Source organism: Schistocerca piceifrons, chromosome X, assembly GCF_021461385.2.
Source record: "Schistocerca piceifrons isolate TAMUIC-IGC-003096 chromosome X, iqSchPice1.1, whole genome shotgun sequence".
NCBI classification, from domain to species: Eukaryota; Metazoa; Arthropoda; class Insecta; order Orthoptera; family Acrididae; genus Schistocerca; species Schistocerca piceifrons.
In genome coordinates, this window is record NC_060149.1 from 111,357,578 (window position 1) to 111,381,862 (window position 24,285).

The following is a 24,285-nucleotide window of genomic DNA, read 5'->3' on the forward strand; positions in this document are numbered from 1 at the left end:
ATGGCTCGCTCTTCGGGAAAATTTTGAAGAATGGAGGTCAAACCCAACAGGGGACCATCACATAAAGGCCGAAACGTGTGAAACTCCTTTTAGTCACCTCGTACAACAGGCAGGAATATCTCGGGCCTATTCTAACCCCCGGACACACAGGGTGAAGTCCAAGGGAGTAGTATCTGGCGAATACAGAGTGTGGCTGAAGGCCATTGTCTTCGTTGAGGCTAGAAACTGGCCAAGACCAAGAATTGTGTGCACAAAAGCATTGCCATGATGCAAGAGCCACTCATCGATATTCAACAAAGGCAGACTTTTCCTTGCCAAACATCTGCACAGCCTTTTCATAACCTTCAAATAGAATTGTTAGTTTCCTGTTGAGATACAAATTCCCAGTATACAAACCCTTTTATGTAAAACACAGATCAGTATAGATTTCACCTGCTGAGCTTTTCCTGGATGATGTGAGCCAGCTGGCTTCTATTCACTAGACTGTGTTTTTTACCTTCTGGATCGTGTGCATAGCACCAAAACTCTTTGTTTGTGATGATTTTTGTTGAAAAAATTAGAATTGTCTTTGAATGCATCCTTCATATCACAGCAATATTACTTTGATCCCTGTGACAAGTTTGGAAACACACTTAGCTGCCATTCTTCACATTTCCAAATCAACATTCAAAATGTGCCAAACGGTGCTCCAGGAACACCCACATAAGTCTTTGAGTTTGTTGTTTGCCTTATGTCAATTTCTAATGATGAGATTAACAATTTTGCCAATGTTTTTCTCAGTTCAAAAAGTTTTAAGGACACTGCATTGGCATAAGGGCATGCTCTTTGTACACTGTTTGCATCATTTGCCATTTCAGTCTTTTTTTTGAAAGAGAGAGAGAGAGAGAGAGAGAGAGAGAGAGAGAGAGAGAGAGAGAGAGAGAGAGAGTGTTTTCACAGCTGCATAGACAGTCAGCCATTTCTTCGTGTCATGAGTGCACTATAGGCACACACAATTAACTGAACTGCCACAGATATCACACTCGTCGTAGTGGGGAAACTTTGTACTGCAAGTACAAAATATGCAGCATTACAATTCCAATTACTTTTGGGTCCCTGTCACATGCAGAAATCATGTGGAACCACATTCAGTGTTTACCTGTAGACTTTGCCCACAGGAACATGGCAATGTCTTCACATTCATTATGCAGTTGTCAACGTGAATTCTAATGTAACTATGGCAACCACAATAAAATCCTTGTTCAACATTTTGCCGTAGGATTACCGCATACTATTGTCTCCAATGATGGTCACCAATACACATCCCATCATTTCATGATATTCTACCAACAAAACAGAATAGCTCCACTCATGTCAGCACCATTCAATCTACTAACTGATAGCGAGGCAAAGTGCTTTGCTGAAACTTTCAAATTGCAAACTTAAAAGTTACGCCAGAAGCACTATTTTCTGAGTTGTCTCACATTCTTTCGGAACACTTACCAGAGCACACTAACCAATGGGAAATAGCTCAGAAAAGTTTTCACAGTCGATAGCCTCAGAAGCTCCTGTCGCTATTGACTCTACAAGCACCACTTTAGCTCCTCAACTGCACAGTAATATGGGCTCGTAACTTTGAGAGTCGGCCCAGGCGGACAGCAAAAATAACAGAGGCAACTATTTGAGGGACCATAGATAGTAACTTCCATTGCTACTGTAACCAATTGTGTCCCACATGGCTGCGCCAACCACCACCACCACCACCACCACCACCACCAGCAGCAGCAGCAGCAGCAGCATTAGCAGCACAGCACAGCACCATCAATGTGCACCCACACAAATACTGCCATTGTTCCTCATGACATCACCCATAGGCATTCTGCATATCAGTTACCTAACATCCAACACTGTCACCTCACAAGACACTCAAGGCCTCCATATCCAGCTCACGTCGCAGCAGCTGAGACCTTCAGGTAGGTTGCCCATCTACACTAAAGGCAACAGAGATATCACTGGATGCAAAATGTCTTTAATAACAGGTCACCTACATGGGCATCATTCTGAAAGTAAAGCACCACAGGCACTGCCAGAGATCCACAAACTGTTCCAGCTGGGTGGTTGGTAGCTTCTACACGCTTCCTCCTCAGTCTTACTACAAGATAGACCATACACGCTAATTTCAGGACAGAGAAGTGCTATATGACTGGACGACAATAGCAGTGACGGAACAGAAAATGGAAATCACCCAACTGACAATGTTCTCTGTAGGTAAACATCACTACCAGTAGTGCCAGCTAAAATGGGTGTAATGGGTTATCAGTTCAATACTACACTCACTGTCCTCTAGGCTAGATCTAGTTAAAACAAATTACATTTCACCTACACTTTGTTAGTGTACAAATTGCATTTGCTGTAATTGTGTGTAATTCATTAAGGTGCATTATACATTTACAGAAATAACGTGATTTGTAGCAAAAACTATTAAATGGTTGATTTTTAGCTTTCCAAACGTTTAAACTAAATTGGTTCTTATAAGTTAGTTCTGGTTCTCAGAAAAATTTTCAATTACTAATCATTTGCATTTGTAGATCACTAACATGTTTAGTTTACTCCAGAATACGAGTATGCTCCATTATGGTATTTACTAAGCCATAAATAGTCTCACATGCAGCTCTATACATTTATGAACACTATCCATCTTTGATTGGAGGTGGAGAGACAGGTAGCACAGGCTATTGGAGTGAACTGGGTGCCTTTTTAAGTTTAAAAGGCCTTCAATCTCAAAGGGTCTGTGTCAAACACAGGATGACAGTAGACCTAGGAACCACAGTCACTATAGTTGTAAACTGTCATAGCTGTTTTGGAAAAGAACCAGAGCTCCAAGCACTCTCTGAAAGCACTGAAGCTCAAGCCACTGTAGGTGCTGAAAGTTAGGTAAAGCCAGAGACAAGTTCAGTCAAGAGTTTTATAAAGGACCAAATGGTGTTCAGGAAGAATAGAGTCAATACAGTTGGCGAGTCTGCATTTGGTGGTGTTAGAAGTTTGTACTGAAATTGAAGTAGATAGTTCCTGTGAGTTAGTATGGGTGGAGGTTATACTTGACAATCAAAATAAATTATTAATTGGTTCGTTTTACTGATTCCTGGCTCTGATGATATAGTTGCTGAAAGGTTAAAGAAAACTTCGAATCTCATTTTAAATTTGTAACCCACTGATACAATTAAAGCGCGTGGCGACTTCTATCTACCCGCAATATGTTGGCGACAATATATGTTTAAAGTCAGTGGCAAGCATAAAACATTGTCCGAAATCATATCACATGCTTTCTCCAAAAATTTTTTTGAACAGACAGTTTATAACCCCCACTCATGTAAATGCTCGTGATAACATACTTGATCTTGCGCAACAAATAATCCTCGGCAAATAGGGAGCACCATGTTGGATGTGGGAGCACCATCTTTGATACAGGGATTAGTGGGCACTAGATGGTTGTAGCAAAACTGAATACTGTAACATCCGAACCCACCAAAAATGACTGAAAAATATATGTTCTTTACTTGAAAACAGCAGATAAAAATTCACTTGATGCTTTCCTAAGTGACAGCTTCCATTCCTTTCTAACTATGTAAGCACAAACCAGAAGTGGCTTAGATTCAAAGAAATGGTATTGACAGCAATGGAGATATTCATACCAAATACACTGAAGAGCCAAAAAAACTGGTACACCTGCCTAATCTCATGTAGGGCCCCAGCGAGCACACATAAGTGCCACAACATGACATGGCATGGACTCTACTAATGTCTGAAGTAGTGCTGGAGGAAACTGACACCATGAATCCTGCAGAGCTGTCCCCAAATTGGTAAGAGTACGAGTGAGTGGAGATATCTTCTGAACAGCATGTTGTAAGGCATCCTAGATATGCTCAACAGTGTTCTTGTCTGGGGAGTCTGGTGGCCAGAAGAAGTGTTTAAACTCAGAAGAGTGTTCCTGGAACCACTCTGTAGCAATTCTGTACGTGTGGGGTATCGTACTGTCCTGCCAGAATTGCCCAAGTCCATTGGAATGCACAATGGACATGAATGGAAGCAGGTGATAAGACGGGATGCTTATGTCCATGTCATCTATCAGAGTCATATCTAAACTTATCAGGTGTCCCATATCACTCCAACTGCACATGCCCCACACCATTACAGATCTCCACCAGCTTGAACAGTCCCCTGCTCACATGCAGGGTTCACAGATTCATGAGGTGGTCTCCATACCCACACACATCCATCCGCTCGATGCAATTTGAAAGGAGACTCGTCCGATAAGGCAACATATTTCCAGTCATCAACAGTCCAATGTCTGTGTCCACAGGCCCAGATGAGGCATAAAGCTTTGTGTCATGCAGTCATCAAGGGTACACAAGTGGGCCTGCAGCTCTGAAAGCCCATATCGATTATGCTTCGCTGAATGGTTCATGCACTGACACTTGTCGATGGCCTAGTATTGAAAACTGCAGCAATTTGCTGAAGGGTTGCACTTCTGTTGCGTTGTACGGTTCTCTTCAGTCGTCATTGGTCCCGTTCTTGCAGGATCTTTTTCTGGCTGCAGCACTGTCTGAGATTTGACGTTTTACCAGATTCCTGATATTCACGGTACACTCGTGAAATGGTCATACGGGAAAATCCCCACTTCATCATTACCTCGAAGATGCTGTTTCCCATTGGTTGAGTGCCGACTATAACATCACTCTCACTCATTTAAATCATGATAACCTGCCGTTGTAGCAACAGTACTGATGTAACAACCGCACAAAACACTTGTCTGATAGAGGCGTTGTCGACCGCAGCACCGTATTCTGCTTGTTTACATATATCTGTATTTGAATATGCATGGCTATACCAGTTTCTTTGGTGCTTCAGTGTAAATTAATGAGAGACAAAGCTTACACACCATGGTACACACACAACAGATTACAACACCATTCCAGAAGCAACGAAAAATGCATGCCCAATTTAAATGAACACAAAATCCCTCAAGATGGTGAAGTTTTACAGACGCATGGAACTTAGAGCAAACTTCAATGCACAATGTTTGTAATAGTTTCCACAACAAAACTCTGTGTCAAAATCTGGCAGAAAATCCAAAGATATTCTAGACGTATGTTAGATATACCAGTGGCAAGAGGCAAGTCAATACCTTCACCGCGTGATAGCAATAGTTACAAGCTGAAAGTGTGAATTACAAAGTGTTCACCTAGATATAGAAAGAGGAAACAAAGAGAGAAATTGGAGAATGTATTTAAACAGTACAATGTCCAGTTGGTATTCCAAGTGAAAACTGAGTCAGATATAGTTTAAGATATGCTGTTCTAGCTTGTTTACATGCCCAGCAACAATTGGGCAGTCATGAACACAGGTGGGCAGGGTGGAGATCGGCTCTACCGTAAGTTCAATCTGTCTCGTGTTCAAGCCCATGATTACAGAACTTCTCTCACAACACACTTTTGACATCATTACATTTTTTTATGATAGTCTAATATTCTACATGCTGCCTTCTGATCCAGTTTTGTAGTTTTGATGTGACCATTGCTTTAGTGGTGGTTACGACAGGTTCTTGTACAATAAATGGAGTCCTGGTTAGTCTATCAGCATTTTCATAGCCACTGATTCCTGAATGAGAGAGAGACACCCCCCCACCCCCAAAACACATTTATCCTGTTGCTCTCCCCTAGCCTCAATAGAGCTTTATGGTATTCTGCAATGATCTTTGCTCACGTTGCAGGGGCTGATATGATATTTTAAACATGTTGGGCTGACTGAATAATTGTAGATTCTACGATCTTTGTAGTGCTTATGCAAATTCCCCTCCCTGCACACCACAATAGCAGATACTTCCATCTGGAATACTGTGGTCAGCTTCCCTGGAAAGACTGCATGCTCTAGTTCTAGGCTGCATCCCTTACAGTCCGGACCCAACACCTTTGTCTGTTTTTGCCCCATTGGTACGCTAGACTGACTTATGCATGATGTCGTGGTTCATTCTTCCACTGCCTCCTACTTGTAATAGTTAACGGAAAGATATATTGAAGCAGCTGGAAGTTAGTGCATAGTTAGCTGGCATTTTCCTGACCATTCCTATATTTATCAAATTCCCTATATTGGTGAGGGATTCAGAATATCCTAAAGGTATTCAGCAATTTTCAGTTTTTAGCCTGTATGTCTTTGCTACTGCCCCCATTTTAATGAACATGTCTAAGGCATAGCTAGCTGGTCTCAATCCCAGCAGTGGGTGTGCTGCTAATTCAGCCTGTTATAGCTAAGCAGGCCAGTCTCTGCACCTTGCCACCCACCTTCTGTGTTACTTTATTCCATCACACTGTAGCCCCATGAATTATCGCATGTATCATAGCAGTGATGTATATCCAGTACATACTCTTGGGGTTTAAGACCCCAGTTTTATCCACAGGCTCTTGAAGCACTCATAGGAGTACCTTTTGTCTTGGAACATACGTTTTTCATGTGAGGGGTCCACGAGAGTTTTGCATCCAGGGTTACCCCTAGATACTTCAATACCCCCTATACTTGTAGACTCATTGGGAAGTTAAAGATCCCAGTACATGTGCTGGATATGTTTCTTTTTAAATGGTATTGCAACAGTTTTATTAGGGCTGACCTGTAGATCTTGTTTCCTGCAACCTGTTTAGCACAATGTTCAATATACAATGTGCAATAATTCTAACAGTACTAACAAATTTGCCAAGTATTTCTATAACTGAATCGTCTGCCTAGCCTTGGCAAAAGTAGCCTCTAGAATTTAGCCGTTCATCGAGTTCATTCACCACTAGGTTCCACAACTCTAACCACAAATTCAAATGTCATACTGCTAAAAGCCCCCTCAATATTCAGGACAATACAGAGAGCAATTTCCTGAAAGTGTAATGCTTTTTCCACTTTACCAACAATGTGGTTTCACATGATTGGCCTGGCTGACAAGCATTTTGGTTAACATGCAGAGGAACCTTAGTTAGTCTCCTTTCCCTTATGGGCACATTAACCAGTTTTTCTACTGTCTGTAAAAGAAAGGAGGGCTGACTGGTTAATCTCATATCCTTGGCCTTGCTATGATCAGTTCTCCCTGGCTTCAGAGTTAAAAACAAACAACACTCATTGTCCTCAAAGTATTAGGAATGATTCCTGCAACTAGGCCAACACTGAACATCCTACCGTTTGTTTTGATTTAGGGCATAAAAACAACTAGGGTCATACGCACCCATGTCAGAACCATATAACACTAAGGAAAAAAGGAGTTAAAAACAACTATACATTAAGCCCAGTCAATGGAAGGAAAGACAACTAAAAACAGGACTCAAAGAAAGGTTCATAAAATATGCCATAGAGAAATGGAGGTGCTGAACTAAAAATTAGATTTCCTTCGCCGTACTGCTACAACAGAAAAAAAGTAAAATGTGGTCAACAACCCATGCGTCGTTTGCTAAAACTGCCGATAACTCCGATGATAAACATAAATGAGAACGTAAGTGGTTAAAGAAAGAGCATTCTGTCAGGAACTGTCAGATGTTATGAGGGCAATGAGCACACAGTGGTGGGGGAGCACCACTTAACAAATGGCGATGGCTAAAAGGACTGACAAATACGCAACCTCTTCACAGCGAGAGAGCCGGGAGGAGGTCGTCCAAGCCGATGGGAGAGGCTTAATTCACCGGAGCTTGTCCCCATGAAAGGAGGACCAGTGGTGATGGCAAAGTGACACCACCTGCTCACAGACGGCAGCACAGAGATCATCGAAGGACTGAAAGAACTAGTGGGCCAAGGTACAAGCACTGCAGCCTTGGCAACAGTGTCAGCGGCCTCATTTCCTGTCAGACTGGCATGACCAGGAACCCACATAAACATCACAGTGGCTCCATCAAGAGTGTGCAAGTGACTGCTTTCCTGGACCCGTTGCACTAAGGGATGGACAATGTACAGCTTACTGAGGCTCTGAAGGCCACAGAGTCGGAGCAGATGTTGCAATTGAAAAGCCTGTGTCACCGGATGTACTGCATGGCCTGATACACAAGATGAGGAGCTTTGCTGTAAATACTGAGAAGTGTTCCAGAAGCCAATACAGTAAATTGTTGGTGCCAATGACGAAGGCATACCAGACACCACACAGAGCTATTAGTGTACACAAAGGTACCATCACAAAGTTCCGTGCGAAGGTCGTGAAACTTACAGCAATAGAGAGAGGCTGGAGTAGTGCCTTTAGGAAGCAAATGAAGGCTAAGGTGAACACGGGCCGCCGCATGAAGCCAACGCGATGAAGGGTTCACACACATCAGGAAAGTGGCTGTTAGCAAGAAAATAAGCTGCCGGAGCAAGAGCCGAAAGCAAAATCCAGGTGCTCCTGTGTTAAGGCAGATGACGTTAAGTTCATTGAGAAAGTCATCCAAGAGGGCATCCCTCTGACAGGTTCTGGGAGAACCCCAGGGGATGATGTGCATTAGAGGCACCAAGCAGCAGCAAGGAGTGTGGGAGTTTCCCAATAAGCTGGAGGAAGTCTGCACTGGTGACACAGAATGACGGTGGGATGTGAACGGTACTGCAACAGCATGAAGCCAGGTAGTCAGGAAGATAGGTTGACTATGATCATCATCCCGGATAAGCAGCACGAGACAGAACACTGTCCTCGGGAGGGGGTGGGTGGGGGTGGGGGGGTGGGGGGGAGGTAAAAGCAGACCAGGAAGAAATGTGAGAGCTCAAAAAGGTTGTGTGGATGTAATTTTGTTTCCTGGCGGCAGAGAACAAGTGGATGCTGCGATTCTAAGAGCATCTGTAATTACTCTGTTGGATTGAAGGCTGCGATCATTCCACTGGAGGAGAGTCATAATGAGGACATGGAGGAGTGAAAAAATGAAGGGGTGTCACCTCAGCAGCAGCCGAGTGTCAGAGATCGAAGACTCACTGCTACTAGGCACAGAGGCTGGAGGAGCCCCTTGAGGTCCACAGAGGCATTGGCATTTCCTTCTGTCAGTCTGCAGAGTCCATGGCAGAAAAATAGTTGGTGGTGTCCACGGGCGACACAGAGGTCGGCCGGGCGAGGGTATCACGTGGCAACATCGTCGAAGAGGATCTCCGAGTCTGAAGGAGAAGACTGTTTGCCTTTGTTTGATTTCTTGGAGCCTTTCCGGTTGGCAGAGAAAGACTCAGATGTTTGTTGGCTGGAGGGACATAAGAAGTCTATGCAGAAGTATTCCTTCTGTCCTTTCCAGCCTGCCAGTTGTGTAGCAGGTGACTTCGTCCCATGAGGCGAAAGTTTGGTGGCTTGATGCACAGCTGGAGGAGGAGACAGGGATGCTACAATGACACTGGGCGATTTCACAAACATGGTGTTAAATTTGAGGTCGCACATCTGCATGGCCACGTCCTTCGTGAAGCGAGATGTAGCAAGAACAGTCCTCTAAGTACCAGATTGTAGAAAGCAGGGTTTCCGACTACCCAACGATTTGCAAGCGACTGGGTAAGGCACTTTTCCCTTCACCCATATCTCCTGGACAGCCTGCTCATTGAGTTACATGGGAAAATCTCGGCAGAACGCAGCATTGCAGTTGATACAATGGGGGGGGGGGGGGAGGAGGAGGAGGAGGAGGAGGAGGCAGACAGTTGGCCTTGTGAGCATCCCTACCACAGGTTACACATTTTGCCGGGTGGCGACAGGACATTCAAGTGTGGTTGTAACAATGACACTGGTAGTATTTCATCGGGTTTGGAATGTATGGTCAGACTGTGATAACTTCATGGCCTGCTTTGATCTTTGACGAAAGCACCACTCAATCAAAAGTGAGAAAAAAGAATGCGTGTGAGCACTAAGGATGCATCTACCTTTTTCATCACCCGATGGACTGCAATTGCACCCTGATCATAGAGGTATGTATGGATTTCTGCCTTGGTCAGACTACTGAGCAGCCTAGTGTAAATAACACCATGGGAAGAATTCAGCATTCGATGGGCCACAATATGAACAGGATAGCCATGGAGGAGCGAAGCTGCAAACAGTAGTTGTGCTTGAGAATCAGAAGTAGTCTCCAAAAGCAAAGTGCCATTTCGTAAAAGAGGATTTCACAGGGCCAGAAACTGCACCAACAGCTTTCTGAATAATAAATGGATTTACTGTACCAAAAGACTGAGCATCTTCAGTGAATGAAATCACAAGGAACTGTGGTGCAGCTGGTAGGGTGTTTGAACCGTTAGCCTCATTCCGTTTGCATCTGATAGGCACTGGCTGAAGATGATGATTGGCTCACTGCGAGAAAATTTCCCACAATTTCCAGCATCTCTTATTCTGATGGCACGCTCCTTCCAGCTGGTGGACTCCCCCCCTCAGAAGGGGGTGCACCCACCTTAAGTGATTGTTCGCACCTCAGGTCACATCTCCTGAACACCTGATGGAGGGATCAATCGGCAATTTTGGAAGGTAGCAGCTCAGGCAATCACCCTCTCTGGGCCTGGCCTGTACAAGGGCGCACATGTGAACCCTACCTATCAACCCAGGGCTAGGAATTGTGTGTTACACAATCACATGTCCGGAGTGCACAGGGAATAAGACGAGAGAGAGAGAGAGAGAGAGAGAGAGAGAGAGAGAGAGAGAGGAACCTCAAATGCTGAAGTGGGGTGGCGGGGGGGGGGGTGGGGGGGGGAAACACACACACACACACACACACACACACACACACACACACACACACACACAGTGGAGAGGCTATTGTGGTATTGGCTACCGAATATGCAGAACACATTTCTCAAAACATCCCAGACATGTTCTCCAAGGGACAGGAAAAAGACTAGCAGGAGGATACACATACAGCACGAAAGGCAAGAGATGTTACAAAAGCTGGGGTGCTGTGGTAGCCAAGTATGAACCCACCACAGGACTAAACATCTACATAGGAGTCTAAACTCTCTCCTGTTTGTTGCAATACAGCTGGAAAAAGTCCATCTGCTCCTGGCAACTTGAATGGTTGAAATGTTCCCATCACCCACTTTTTTTTTATCAACACATTCTCTGCCAGAGTCCCAGTTCTTCATCTGATTACCCGCAAATCAGTGGCTCTCAAGGGACAGAATCTTGGTCTATGTTGTTTGCCAGAGTCACTGACAAAGTTAGTCTTGACCAGCACATCCCGTGTCTTATTTTCTGTTCTGGTATACTCAACACCCTCCTTCCTTAGAGAAACTCCTGGATTAATTGGTATTTTGGTGATGATTTTGTCAAGCCTGACAAGTGAAGACGCTCATACTCCACTGACCAAATGCAGAAGACCAAGAGCAGCAATACTGGCCGTGCATGCACGCAGCAAACGTGCAATCAGGCTGTTGGCAGGGAGCCTGCACTATCTGCCCCTGCCCACAAGTCTACTTAGGGGCATGCACAGATGCCCTTGCACAACAGGGCAGTGTTGAAACAGTCATGTTTAAGATATGAGGTTAGGAACAAGAAAAGTAAATTAGAACACTTGGGAGTATGTAAAATACATCTAATCACACAAGGTATACATAGGATAGACAGGAAGAACATTTTCAACAAGGTATAAAGAGCACGCAGAAACTTTCAGACTGGGCAATTACAGTGAATCTGTTGTAGCCAAACATACATACAAGATAGGCCACCCACTAACAAGCACTGAAGTGGGATTTAGAGGTGGCATACGTAACAAACAAAGGAACGAAGCTTGATCTACTTTAAGAACTATAAAAATCAATTCACTAAGATAGATTTGATGATGTACTTCATGCACAAATGGAAGAGTGGTAATGGTTTCTTTAACCTGTACATTTATCTTTTTCTAATTTAGCAGCAGTACGATACACGTGAGCAGTTTGCAGAGAGAACTTCTGGTGATGTTACTTCATGTCCCCTGTGATATATGTGGAATACTGTGGAACTGTTGGTGTCCCAGTGCAGTCAATTGGAACCATGTACTTGTTTACAGAAAAAGACAGTGTACAAGAAGACAGCTCGTGTGAGGTTAAGCAGATGTGACTGGCATTACCACTATAGAAAAGGGACCATTTTAACAAATGGTCAATTCTATGATGAAGCAAAACAAGGGCGACACGTGTTGCCAACTTTAAAGTAACCCTAGGACTTTTATGCCCTTCATATCTTTGTTTTACTTTGTTTCATGACTATTTTGTGCTTTTTTAAATGCATTTATGAAGGGTTGAACACAACCAGTCAGGCTGAACACAAACAGCACAAAGACGGTAGCTTGACTCCCAAAACACACAGCTATGGATAACATTCCTCATATTTGTGTGATATTACACTGTTTCACACTTAACATCACAATCCACAGTACCATAAATCTCTCTTTCAGAGATAGCAAATCATTTTTGGCATGAGAGCATTTATCATTCATCAATGATGGTGGAGGCAATGATGTCACAACTTATGACAATGGCAGCTATGTTTTTTTCATAACACTACTACAATTACAAATAAAAATTATTCCTATCTGCCTACAAATGTAATTCAGAATTATGTTTCAGTTTACACTTAAAAAATCTTCTGCTAAACTGCTACATTTAAACTATTTAAACTCTGCTGGATACTGGAAACATTGCATACCTGTGAACCATCTAGATCTCACAGTATTGTGTGGAAAACCCAGTATGCACCTGTGAAAGTGGTCACTAAACAAGCTGCCTGTTCTGTTTGCCAGAACACTAACCTGCAGACTACTACAGATATTCCATCAGACAGACAATATCTACACATATAAGGTCCCATTAATCGCTGCCTATTGTTACCTACATTACAGTAGCCAGCTTTAACTCATTAAGAAGTTATTGCTGTTGTTCCTCAGTGGCATATTCATTTATTTCACATGTAATATTATGCTAAATACCTATATGTAGCTTGGTAGTACAGCGGCTAAATGACAGACCAAAAAACCAAAGATCCAGGGTTCAATACTCCACCAGTTGTCAGTTCTGGGATTTTTTTCTGTCACTTATTAATTCTTTCACCTCTGACAATGATATGTGTATGAGCAAAACATGAAGCTGTACCATGGTTCAGAGACCATGTAAGTCCCCCTATAACATAGTGTGTACATCTGTTCAGAAGTGGTATGAAGGCAAGGGTATACCTTATATGTATAAAGTTCCTTATTGATGACTTTAGACATAAAATTTGTTATTTACAAATTAAAACTGTGGGACTTAACAAAAATGCAATCTAAATTCTACCAGCATTCAATAACGAAAGCTGCAAACTTACCATACAAGGCTGTCCATGCTTGATTGATTACATCAAGGCAAACTGTTCCAGACACTTCATCTATATTTGGATGATAAACTTTATTCATGAACCCAATTGAAGGTGACTTGAAAGGATAGTGTTCAGGTAAATGAACTCTTACTTTCCATATTCCACCTTCATAGGGTGCTGGGAAAAAAAAGAGAGAGAGAAATTTTTTAAATCTTTGTAACTTGCAAAGCAACACATAATAGTTTTAAAATTACAAATCTGTGCATAACTTACATAGCCAACTAAAATAATCACACTACTGCTTTCATACAAACCTATAATACTGGAACAGCATGCACTACATAGCAATAGCACTAATACCAACTAATAATCGTGATAGTGATAGTGATAATGACTGTAATAAAGGTTGTTTTTGGGTGTATGTCACTGACACTGAAATTAATGAATGGCCAAATACAAATAACGAAATCACTGGAAATTGGTGGAGGCATACTCCATGGTATCCATTGTTTGAGAACCCTACATGTTTGAGAGGAAGTAAATATCTCAATTCTCAAACAGTAATACACCCTGAGTATTAACATGTTATGTTTCCGTTATTAAGTGTGTATTCAGTAACTCTCAGATTTTGGAATAAACAGGATTAAAACAAGTTGATAAGTATTGTTACCAATGAAGGGAAAAAATGCTGTATTAGGTTTAAGAATACACAAGGAAATGAAGAAAGCAATGGTAAGTTTCAACTGATTTCATGGACAGGTCATCAGAAAGATAAGAAAAGGAGGAAAAAACATTACTTATATGGGACCCCCTAAATTTTTCTCCACTTACTCCCACGCGACAACAATCAACCCAATATTATTCCAGTCTTTGACTAATTACCTGTATTTTATGTTGTATATGGTAGAAGAGTTACTAAATAGAAAGAATACTTCAAACCTGTACATGGTCCAACTATACAATAAATGAGTGCAAATTCTATTCAACTGGAACATTCCCTATCAATGATTGTCATGATTGTCACACATACGGTTGGTGGAGCAAGTATGAAACAAAACTATATTTCCCTCGGCAATATTTATTTCAATATGGTGACAACATCCAGGAGAAAAAGAAAAACCACGGGAAATATACCCTTTGGATCAATACCAAAAATTATGAACTTCCAAGAAAACAAACTTACACTCTCATTTCAAAAGAGCATGTAAGAAGGACAAACAAAAATTAACAACAAGCACATGTGGAAGATGAGTGGGTGAAAAAAATTACTTATAGGTAACACTTCCTCTGGCAGACAATATTTATTTTGTTCACTTGCCAGTTGATAGAACAGAGGAACAAAAAGCTGACATCTATGACTTTATAACCATATTTACAGAGTATCACACCATTTACCAGCAACTGTCTGCTCACTAGCTACCGAGGTAAATGCAGCTCGTGTTAAAATATAAAACACTGCTATGAACGGGGGAAAAAAAAAAATTCACCAGATCCTGACTATTCCTGTAAGATTTCAGAGTAATTTTTTGCAGAATTAATCCATTTTACTTATCTTAAAATAACTGCGAATCTTTCATGTACTGAAAACCAGTTTCTTTAGACACAGACTCTTACAAATTATGGCTGCAGGTGATGCAAAGACTAACTTACATTTTCAAAACATATTCAACAAAGATCATCATCTTATTATGTAAGAACTACTGACAGATACAATTACTCTTCTGAGTGTTCATAAGAAACAATGGTTCCAAGTTATGTCACAAATGAGTATAATATGGCTCCTAAAATTCTCAACATATGTAAACTAACTGACAACACACTTCTTTGCTGACATTGCTATCACCAACACAAAAGCACCCCAATTGAGTGACCACAGAAATATAGAATACTGATGTTTCCAATTGTTTAGTGAGCAGTTTGCAGAAATTGGTTTGGGTAAATGCAATACACTTTAAATGAACAGGCGAGACAACACTGTATTTGATTACAGAACTGCTAGTCATCAGTTGCATCAAGTAAATACCCAACAATTTCACTACAAAATTATATCAGGTGCAATGCTGTCTTTTGGTCTTCAGTCCGAAGACTGGTTTGATGCAGATCTCCATGCTACCCTATTCTGTGCAAGCCTCTTCCTCTCCATATAATTACTGCAATCTACATCATTATGAATGCACTTGCTGTATTCACACACACACACACACACACACACACACACACACACACACACACTCACTTTCCTCTAATATTAACTGGTGACACCTTCATGTATCAGAAGGTGTCCTATCAATTTCTTGTATACCCAATTCTATTCAGTGTCACTTCGTTATTGATCTACCCATCTAATCTTCAGTATTCTTCTGGAGTACAACATTTCAAAACTTCTATTCTATTCTAGGCTGAACTGTTTATCATGCATGTTACACTTCCATACATGTCTACACTCCAGACAAATGCCTTCAGAACAGACATCCAAACACTTAAATCTATATATTAATGTTAACTAATTACTCTTTCTGAGAAATACTTTTCTTGCCATTGCCAGTCTACATTTTATGTCCTCTACTTCGGCCATCAGAAGTTTTTTGCCGTTCAAATAGCAAAACTCTTCTACTACTTTTAGAGTCATTTCCTAATCCAATTCCCTCAGCATAACATGGTTTGCTTCAACTACATCCCATTATCCTTGTTTCACTTTTGTTGGTGTTAATCTTATATCCTCCTTTCAAGACTTTGTCCATTCCATTCAACTGTTTCTTAACTGAATTACATCTACATCATACTCCACAAACTTCCTCTCACAGACAGACAATCAGTAAGCCTCTGTATTGGGTCTAATTTCTCACATTTTCTTATCGTGGTTACTATACTAGATGTATGTGTGAGGGAATAATATGTTGTCCGACTTTCTGGAAAGTGCTCTCTCGAAATTTCAATAGTAAATCTCCCCGTGATGCACAACACCTCTCCTGTAACACCTGCCAAGGGAGTTTGTTGAGCATCTTGGTAACGTACTCGCGCCCACTAAACAAACCCATGATGAAACGCGCTGCTCTTCCTTCAACCTTCTCGCTGTCTTCTATCAGACCTACCTGGTAAGATAGGGCTGACAAGAGTGAGAGAAGACAAGCACCTTCTAAGTCACCTCCTTCATGGATGAGTTACATTTCCTTAAGACTCTTCGTATGAATCTCAGTCTGGCATTTGCTTTTCTATTACTTGTTTTATGTGATCATTCTACTTAATATTGCTTTGAATAGTTACTGCTAGGTATTTCACACTAGATACTGTTTCCAATAGTTTCCCATTAATAGTGTAGTTGTGGCTTTCTTTCCCTAAATGTGTGCAATATGTTACGTCTACTTTTGTTCAGGGTCAACTGCCAGAGCCTGCACCATTCATCAACTCTATGCAGGTCATACTGCAAAATGATACTGTCGTCTAGTGTTGCTACTCTGTTATGCACAACCGTGTCATCACCAAACAGTCTTAAAGAGTATCCGACCCTTTCTACTAGATCATTTATATACATTGTAAACAATAACAGTATTATCACATTTCGTTGGGGTATTCCTGAAATTACCTTCACATTTGTCGATTTCTGTTCCGTTTAGAGCAAGTACTATCTGGGGGAAAAAAAGTGTTTTGATTCAGTTGCAAATGTGGTATGATACTCGACAAGATCATTTTTTTTTTTCACTAAATGGCAGTGCAGTACAGTGCCAAATGAGTCTCTGAAGTCAAGGAACATGACATCAACTTGAGTGCCATTGTCTACAGCACTATGGCTCTTACGGAGGACCAGAGCAAGCTCTCTTTTGTTTACCAGTATGTAGCAGTTTTCTAACATGGCTATTACACCATGGCGAGTCTTTCCCATGCCTTAAACACTAACGTGTTTAAGGCATATTGAATAATGCTCTGGAATTTTTTCCGTTTGTACTCTTCACCATCACCATCACTGAATATTTGATGCCGACTACTCACATACTCTCCAATTTGTGTCTTGTCACTCTTGCTAAGTGAAAATATTTTACTACCTTTCTTGACATTCCTCCTAAAACCTGTAGTCATAGTTGCTATCACAGCCTTATGATCACCGATACCTTCTTCTATGATAACCGTTTCGATACGTTAAGGTCTGTCTATCTACTCAAAGTAATTTACAAACAAGACATTCAGAATAATGTCACGCATCACTCTTTATAGTATGAATCTCCCAATCTATTCCATGGCAAGTTCAAGTCACCCCATTACGACAGCATGATCAGGAAAATTACTAACGACGTTCTGTACATTTTCTCTATCACTAAAATTCATGACACACACACACACACACACACACACACACACACACACACACACACACACACACTCTATAAAAGCATTTGATTACCATTTTTGACCAACCTCTGATGATTAATTTAACTCATTAATTAACATTCAGGATCCGTGATAACCTCACTGTATGTTATTGAGATCTTTACTGCAAAAAATATACAGCCACCACTGGCAACTAACTTATCCTTATGACAAATATTGCTGTCTGAACTTAGGATCTCATTGCTAGTCACTTCCAGTTTCAACCCACTTTCTGTTCCCAATACCATCTGGGCATTGTAACCTTCAATAAGCAATATTAATGCTGGGATCTCCCCTTGGATGCTCCAGCAGTTTACTGATTTCATATTAACGTTTTCTATATCTGATCTGTGAGGACAAGCATTCTCTGAGTGATAGGGGTCCACTAAAAGTTGGCAGGTCCAGTCAGAGGGGCCAAATTATAAGGTGAAGAAGGTAGAACACACAGTAGAAGGTATAAAAGGGCAGGCCAAATCTAAAAACTGGAAAAAACTGAGGGATAAAAGAGTGGTCATTGCATGGGGGAGTGATCATGGGCCCCAGATTTAGAAAACACAGAGATGCCACAAACCAAAATCAACCTGCCCCTGCTCCAGGTGCAAAACAAAACTTGACAACTGAAAATAAAAACCACTTTCATGCAGAAAACTTAGGACCAGTTCAACCATCCATGAATTGTCTGCTAATATTAAAGACAAGGAATCTTTAAGCTTATACTTAGCACGAGGGGCCAAAGGGGACATTCCACCAATATATGGGACACAGTCAGTCTGACTCTACAGCCAATTGTGGGGGTGGCTTATTACAGAAGAGAAAACAATGGGTGAGCCTCGTACGATTAATGTGTTGTATATAAAGGCCAATCGCCTCTTTGGAATTCCCAATGCGGGGGCCTGGAGGCCTGGCAGCAGCGGGGGAAACTATAGAATCACCAGAATGTGGTCACTGTTACAAAGATCATCATGGGATAACCAATGGAGGAAAGCCACAAGAGCAGGGGGAACTCTATAACAGAAAAGGTACCGTGAGCGGCACTGAAGTGGGTAGGGGAACTGTCATTGAGGACACACAAATCAAAGTCTATAATAAGTTGGTCAATTAGATGTCCCCTACCCATCGAAGTGCCAGTCCCCCCCACAGGTGGTGGTGTGTATTGAAGACCCCGAGGAGGAGATATTAGGGCAGGAGATGCTGTATTAAGACAGTCAGATCAATACAAGGAAGTGGCATAATAGGAGAGAGGTAGACAATGTAAATGGTGATTTCACTTGTACCGCTATTGGTTCCAGGCTGGTATGAAGGGGGATTCGGTCACTAATGACAGTGTGAACCAAAGTGTAGATTCCCCTGCCCCAGATGCTACCGCAGGGCCAGCACAGTTCCGACAGAATGCACGATAACCACAAAACGTTTGAGTGGTCATTAGACACGTGTTTCTTGAAGAGCAAGACAGAATGCAGAACAAGAGGAAACAGGTTTCCACTGGATTATTATGGGGTGAGAGTCTAGGTTAGACATAAAGAAGCTGAGGGGCAGTAATGTCACTGGGGCAGTGGTCGTCATCAATGAGGATGGGGTGACATCTATAAAAACTGGGTCTGATTTGGGATGAGGAGGAGGGGGTGAAGGCCCTCGGAAGGCTGGGGAAGCCTCGTCCTTTGACTTTCGCTGCTGCTCCTCCTCCTTCCTGCCCTGAGGGACGTATGACACATTTTCAATTAGGGAACAACTGGCAGCAAAGTCAGGATCGGACAGCAAGCGAGCAGCTTTGGGGCCCTCGGAACGTGGTTCCCTCTTCTGACCTGAGGTTGCAGGCTTCCTATATTGAGAACGCCAGGGAGGAGTGTTCTGAGAGAGAGCCCCATCTCTAGCAGGAGCCAGAGAAGAGGATGTCTTCTCTGAGCGAGGAGGAGGAGGAGGAGGAGGAGGAGGAGGAGGAGGAGGAGGAGTTCCTGGAAGGGAAGGGACAGGGGCCACTGGGTGGGAAAGGTGGAGGGGGGAGGGAAGGGAAGGGGGGGAAGATGGGGGAGGGGAATATGGGGGGGGTAGGGAGGAGGGGGAGAGGAAAGGGAAGGGAAGGGAGGAAGATGTGGAGTAGGGAGGAGGGGGAGAGGAAAGGGAAGGGGGGGGGAGATGTGGGGTAGGGAGGAAGGGTGAGGAGGGGAAGACATGACTGAGGCAAAGGTAGATGTGAGATTCACAGGGTGAAGTCTGAAAAACTGCTTCCAGGCCACTAAGTAACTGAGACAGTCAATTATCTTTATTTCCTGGATTTTTATCCTTTGTATACACTGGACACACTGGTGAGTGGGGACAATGGAGACAGTGAGGCAGTGGGGTGCTAGGGCACCCCACATGAAGGGGGCAGCCATAGTAACCACAGTTGGAAGTGACACATCACATTGCACGGACATGTGGCTGAACTTGAGACAACAGATGCAATGCGTGGGAGGTGGAACATATGGCTTGATGCCACATCTGTATACCATTACCTTGACCTGCTAGGGCAGGGTATGCCCCTCAAATGCCATGATGAAAGTGCCAGTATCTACATGATGGTCCACCGGGATGTCTCCTAAACAGTCGCACACATGGAGGGAGGCTGACTGGCTGGCAGTTGTCTTTATAACAAGGGAGCCAGATCTCATCTTGCTTAAGGACTCAACTCAACTGAACTTGTCCTCAAAGTGCTCCACAAAGAAAAGGGGGTTTGGTGGTGGCAGAAGTCTCCCTGTCAGTTCTGGTACAGACTAGGAACTGCAGAAAGGGTTTTGCCCCAAGCCAGCGGACCTGGCCCTCCTTCCAGGGGGTAGTCAAGGATGGCAAGGCCAGAACGGCACATACAGGAACTGAGACAGAACTATTCCTCGAAAGAGACATGGCCACAGCAGAGCAGCCAGAGGTTTTTACACATTTCATGTGTCAAATGTCTGCCCTGGTACCACCCAATCCGAACAGGGGCTCACCTCGTGGGCGCCAACCAGTGACAGCAATGGCCGCCCCCGAAAAGATGGGCACTCCTACACTTGCACGCGGTGTTCGCAGCACAGGTACAAGCAGTGTGGTGTCAGGAGCCTCAGGCAGATGGGTACATAACAGCCCCAGCACACGGTCTGGCCATCGAGCTGGTGACCTAGCAAGGACGCGAAAGGGCTATGGCAGGGTGGGAGGGGAAGGGGGAGGAGTGCAAGGGAGATGAAGGGAAGGGGGAGAAGAGCCCACGCCAAAGATACTAGCTAGGGAGGGAGTCCTTCCCCACCCAGCTCACACAACAGATTTCAGATTTAGAGATGGAAGTAAAATTTCTGAGGGGGACCGAAAGAGAAGAGTAAATGCAGACAAACCAAAACCACAAGAAGAAGAAGTGAAGTCAAGAGGATAGCCTGTCTGGCACAAATATGCACCCCCAACAGTGGGAAAAGAAGGGACAAAGGGAAGGGAATAAGGACAGAGAAGGAGAAGGAAGGGGAAGGTAAAGCAACCAGGAAAAGAAGAAAAACTGCAATAACACATCTTTTTGCAATTTCTTCAGTTTTAATCTACAGTTCAGAACCTATAAATTGTGGTCAGAATCCACATTTGCCCATGGAAATGTCTTACAGTTTAAAATCTGGTTCCAAAATTTCTGTCTTACCATTATATAATCTAACTGAAACCTTCTAGTGTCTCCAGGTCTTTTCTGGGTATACAACTTTCTTTTACGATCCTTAAACCATGTATTAGCGATGATTAAATTATGCTCTGTGCAGAATTCTACCAGGCAGCCTCCTCTTTCATTCCTTTCCCCTCAGTCCATATTCACCTACTAGTTTTCCTTCTCTTCCTTTTCCTACCATTGAATTCCAGTCCCCACATTACAATAAATTTTTGTCTCTTTTAACTATCTGAATAATTTCTTTTATCTCATCATACATTTCTTCAATCTCTTCATCATCTGCAGAGTTAGTTGGCATATAAACCTGTACTACTGTGGTAGGTGTGGGCTTCGTGTCTATCTTTGCTATGATAATGCATCCACTATGCTGTTCATAGTAGCTTACCTGTGTTCCTATTTTCTCACTCATTATTAAACCAACTCCTGTATTACCCCTATCTGATTTTGTATTTATAACTTTGTATTCACCTGATCCTGCAGCCGAACTTCACTAATCCCGACTATAATGAACTTCAACCTGTCCATTTCCCTTTTTAAATTTTGTTAACCTACCTGGCTGATTAAGGGGTCTAACATTCCATGCTCCGAACCAGAGAATGCCAGTTTTGTTTCTCCCGATGACTACACCCTCCTGAGTAATCCATGCCTGGAGATCTAAACAGGGGACTATTTTATCTCCGGAATGTGTTACCAAAAAAGAAGCCATCACTGTTTTACCATAAAGTCGAGCTGCATACCTTCATGCAAATTTACGGTTGTAGTTTCCCCTTGCTTTCAGCTGTTCACAGTACCACCACAAGACGGCCATTTTGATTGATGTTACAAGTTCAGATCAATCAATCACACAGTGTGTTGACACTACAACTACTGAAAATGCTGCTGCCCCTCTTCAGGAACCACACATTTGACTGGCCTCTCAACAGATGCCCTTCCATTGTGGTTGCAGCTACAGTACAGCTATTTGTATCACTGATGCACACAAGCTATTCTACCAATGGCAATGGGTGATCAGGTGTCATGAACACTAAAAGTGAGTATTGGGGGAGGTGTTGAAGATTATGATTTACTGTTACATTTCAAAAGCAGTATGGCGCGTATGCAAAACAGACCTCAATCAATTTGAAACGCCTTATTCTTTAGTACTGCCCAAATCCTTCAGTTTCTATGTAGTCCACTAGAAAGAAAGTGTTTAAGGATTCTGGTGTTATGATAGTGTTGTAACCCACTGAATCTGTCAATAGAGGGATGTTACAGTGATGCTGAGAGAACTTAAATGTTATTTGTTGACACAAGAATATCCTTATCACAGAAGGTTGAATACTTAAGACGATCAGGTTTCAATATAGGCTAGTAAACAATTACTGCTTCAACATGTAATTAATGTTAGTGTCCACAAAAAGGAAAAATAGATTAGGCCACATAAAGAAGCATACAGTAAATTTATCTATTAACCCTCACACTGTTCATGAAAGGAACAGGAAACATTACGGTAAATGGTATCCACCACACTACATAAGAGATATACACCACATTACACTGTACAGTGGTTTGTGAAATATTTATGTAAAGACTGATATCTCTAACGAGAACAGAATATCCAGTTCAATAGCTGTCAGTATTAAAATGTCTGATTACAGAATTTACCAGACATGATAAATGCAGGTGCGGAATAAAAATCCAGAAATCCCACATAGTATGTCTGAAAATCAATATTCAGAATAGAAACTTTGTATAAAACAAATCTTCACTGCAGAAAAAAAATCTTTAACTAACAAGTCAATATTTTCTATACACAAATTATGAAAACATGGATTACTTGGTGTTTCCCCTTCAGGTACATGTACTATAAAATACACTTACATCACAAAACATGTGATACGTGACTTTAATAACCGTCTAAGTGAATGTGTGGCCATACTTACAGAGAAAGATCACCAACTGAAGCTGTGCCTGAACCCTTGACTTCAGATGAATTATGGTGATATATTAACCAGTAGATCAAGTGCAGCACACAGGGTAAGCAGCATGGAGCAAAAATAAGTAACATCACCACAAGTTAAAAAGAGAAAGACTATGAAATTTAGCAGTACAATGAAGGCCAACTGAACTGTGACCAGAGTTTATTGTTTTTCACTGAAAGGAAGAGCCATGGCGACTGTATTCCAAGACTGCAACACCTCTGTCCAGATGGAATAAATACATGACAGCCTAGTTGTTGGCCTTGTACCTGCCAAGTATTTTAGTCAGAGATTGTCAAAAGTACGACATTTAATAACTGCAAATCCAAATTATGCATATCATACTTTGAAATACTCATTGAGAAGCCTCATGTTGAAAGAAACTGCACAGGACACTTTGTATCAACTTAGTGGATATTTGAGTGTTAATAGCATGGTACCACAGAGTTATTGAAGCTTAGCATTCATTTTGCAGCAATGTGCTTGAAAATGTGTGGATAGCTGCAAATAGTGCTAGCTCATTATTCACATGGCAGTTCCAAATAAAATGCAAACCTCTGTATTGTGATTATTTTGTTATCTACAATTATTTACTCAGATTTCATATGAATATAACTATACATTTTTACACCAATTATATAGTGAAATTGAATTCTTTCAACTATTTGTGGCATACATGCTGTGTTATATCTATTGACAAGTTAAGGCTGGTATGTGGGTTTGTGTAACATCTGGTGCACACTCTTACATGAGCAGCAACTACATGATTTACCAGAAATATTTCTGCTAGCTCTACAGGCAGATTTCACACACCAAAAATTGAACAAAGTCCATATATCAAGATGTCCAAAAATCCTTTGTTTTTCAATTATTAATGACAGAACATTCTACTATGTTTTGAAAACACAATGTCTTTTCATTTCTATGCATGCATGCACTTGGACCATGAATTCCTGCACCATTTCAAACACTCCTGGATGGTGTCAAATAGCTTCTACATGCTGATGAACTGTCTTTGAATTAGAAATATCTACTGCATAAATAGGTCATTTTAGGTAACAAAACAGATA

The 24,285-nt window shown here is 42.0% G+C and overlaps 1 protein-coding gene across 4 annotated transcripts in view; it reads right to left on the minus strand.

The window, feature by feature from the left end:
- The window catches only part of LOC124723086 (ubiquitin-conjugating enzyme E2 H), a 148,697-nt gene that overhangs the window by 96,678 nt on the left and 27,734 nt on the right, over positions 1-24,285 (minus strand). For all 4 annotated transcript variants that reach the window (XR_007006499.1, XM_047248264.1, XM_047248265.1 and 1 more), the window contains exon 3: positions 13,250-13,417. Coding sequence is in view for 3 of the 4 variants with exons in the window: in XM_047248264.1 (XP_047104220.1) it covers positions 13,250-13,417 (168 nt within the window). In the remaining variant the exon portion in view is untranslated. The remainder of the gene's footprint in view (positions 1-13,249; positions 13,418-24,285) is intronic.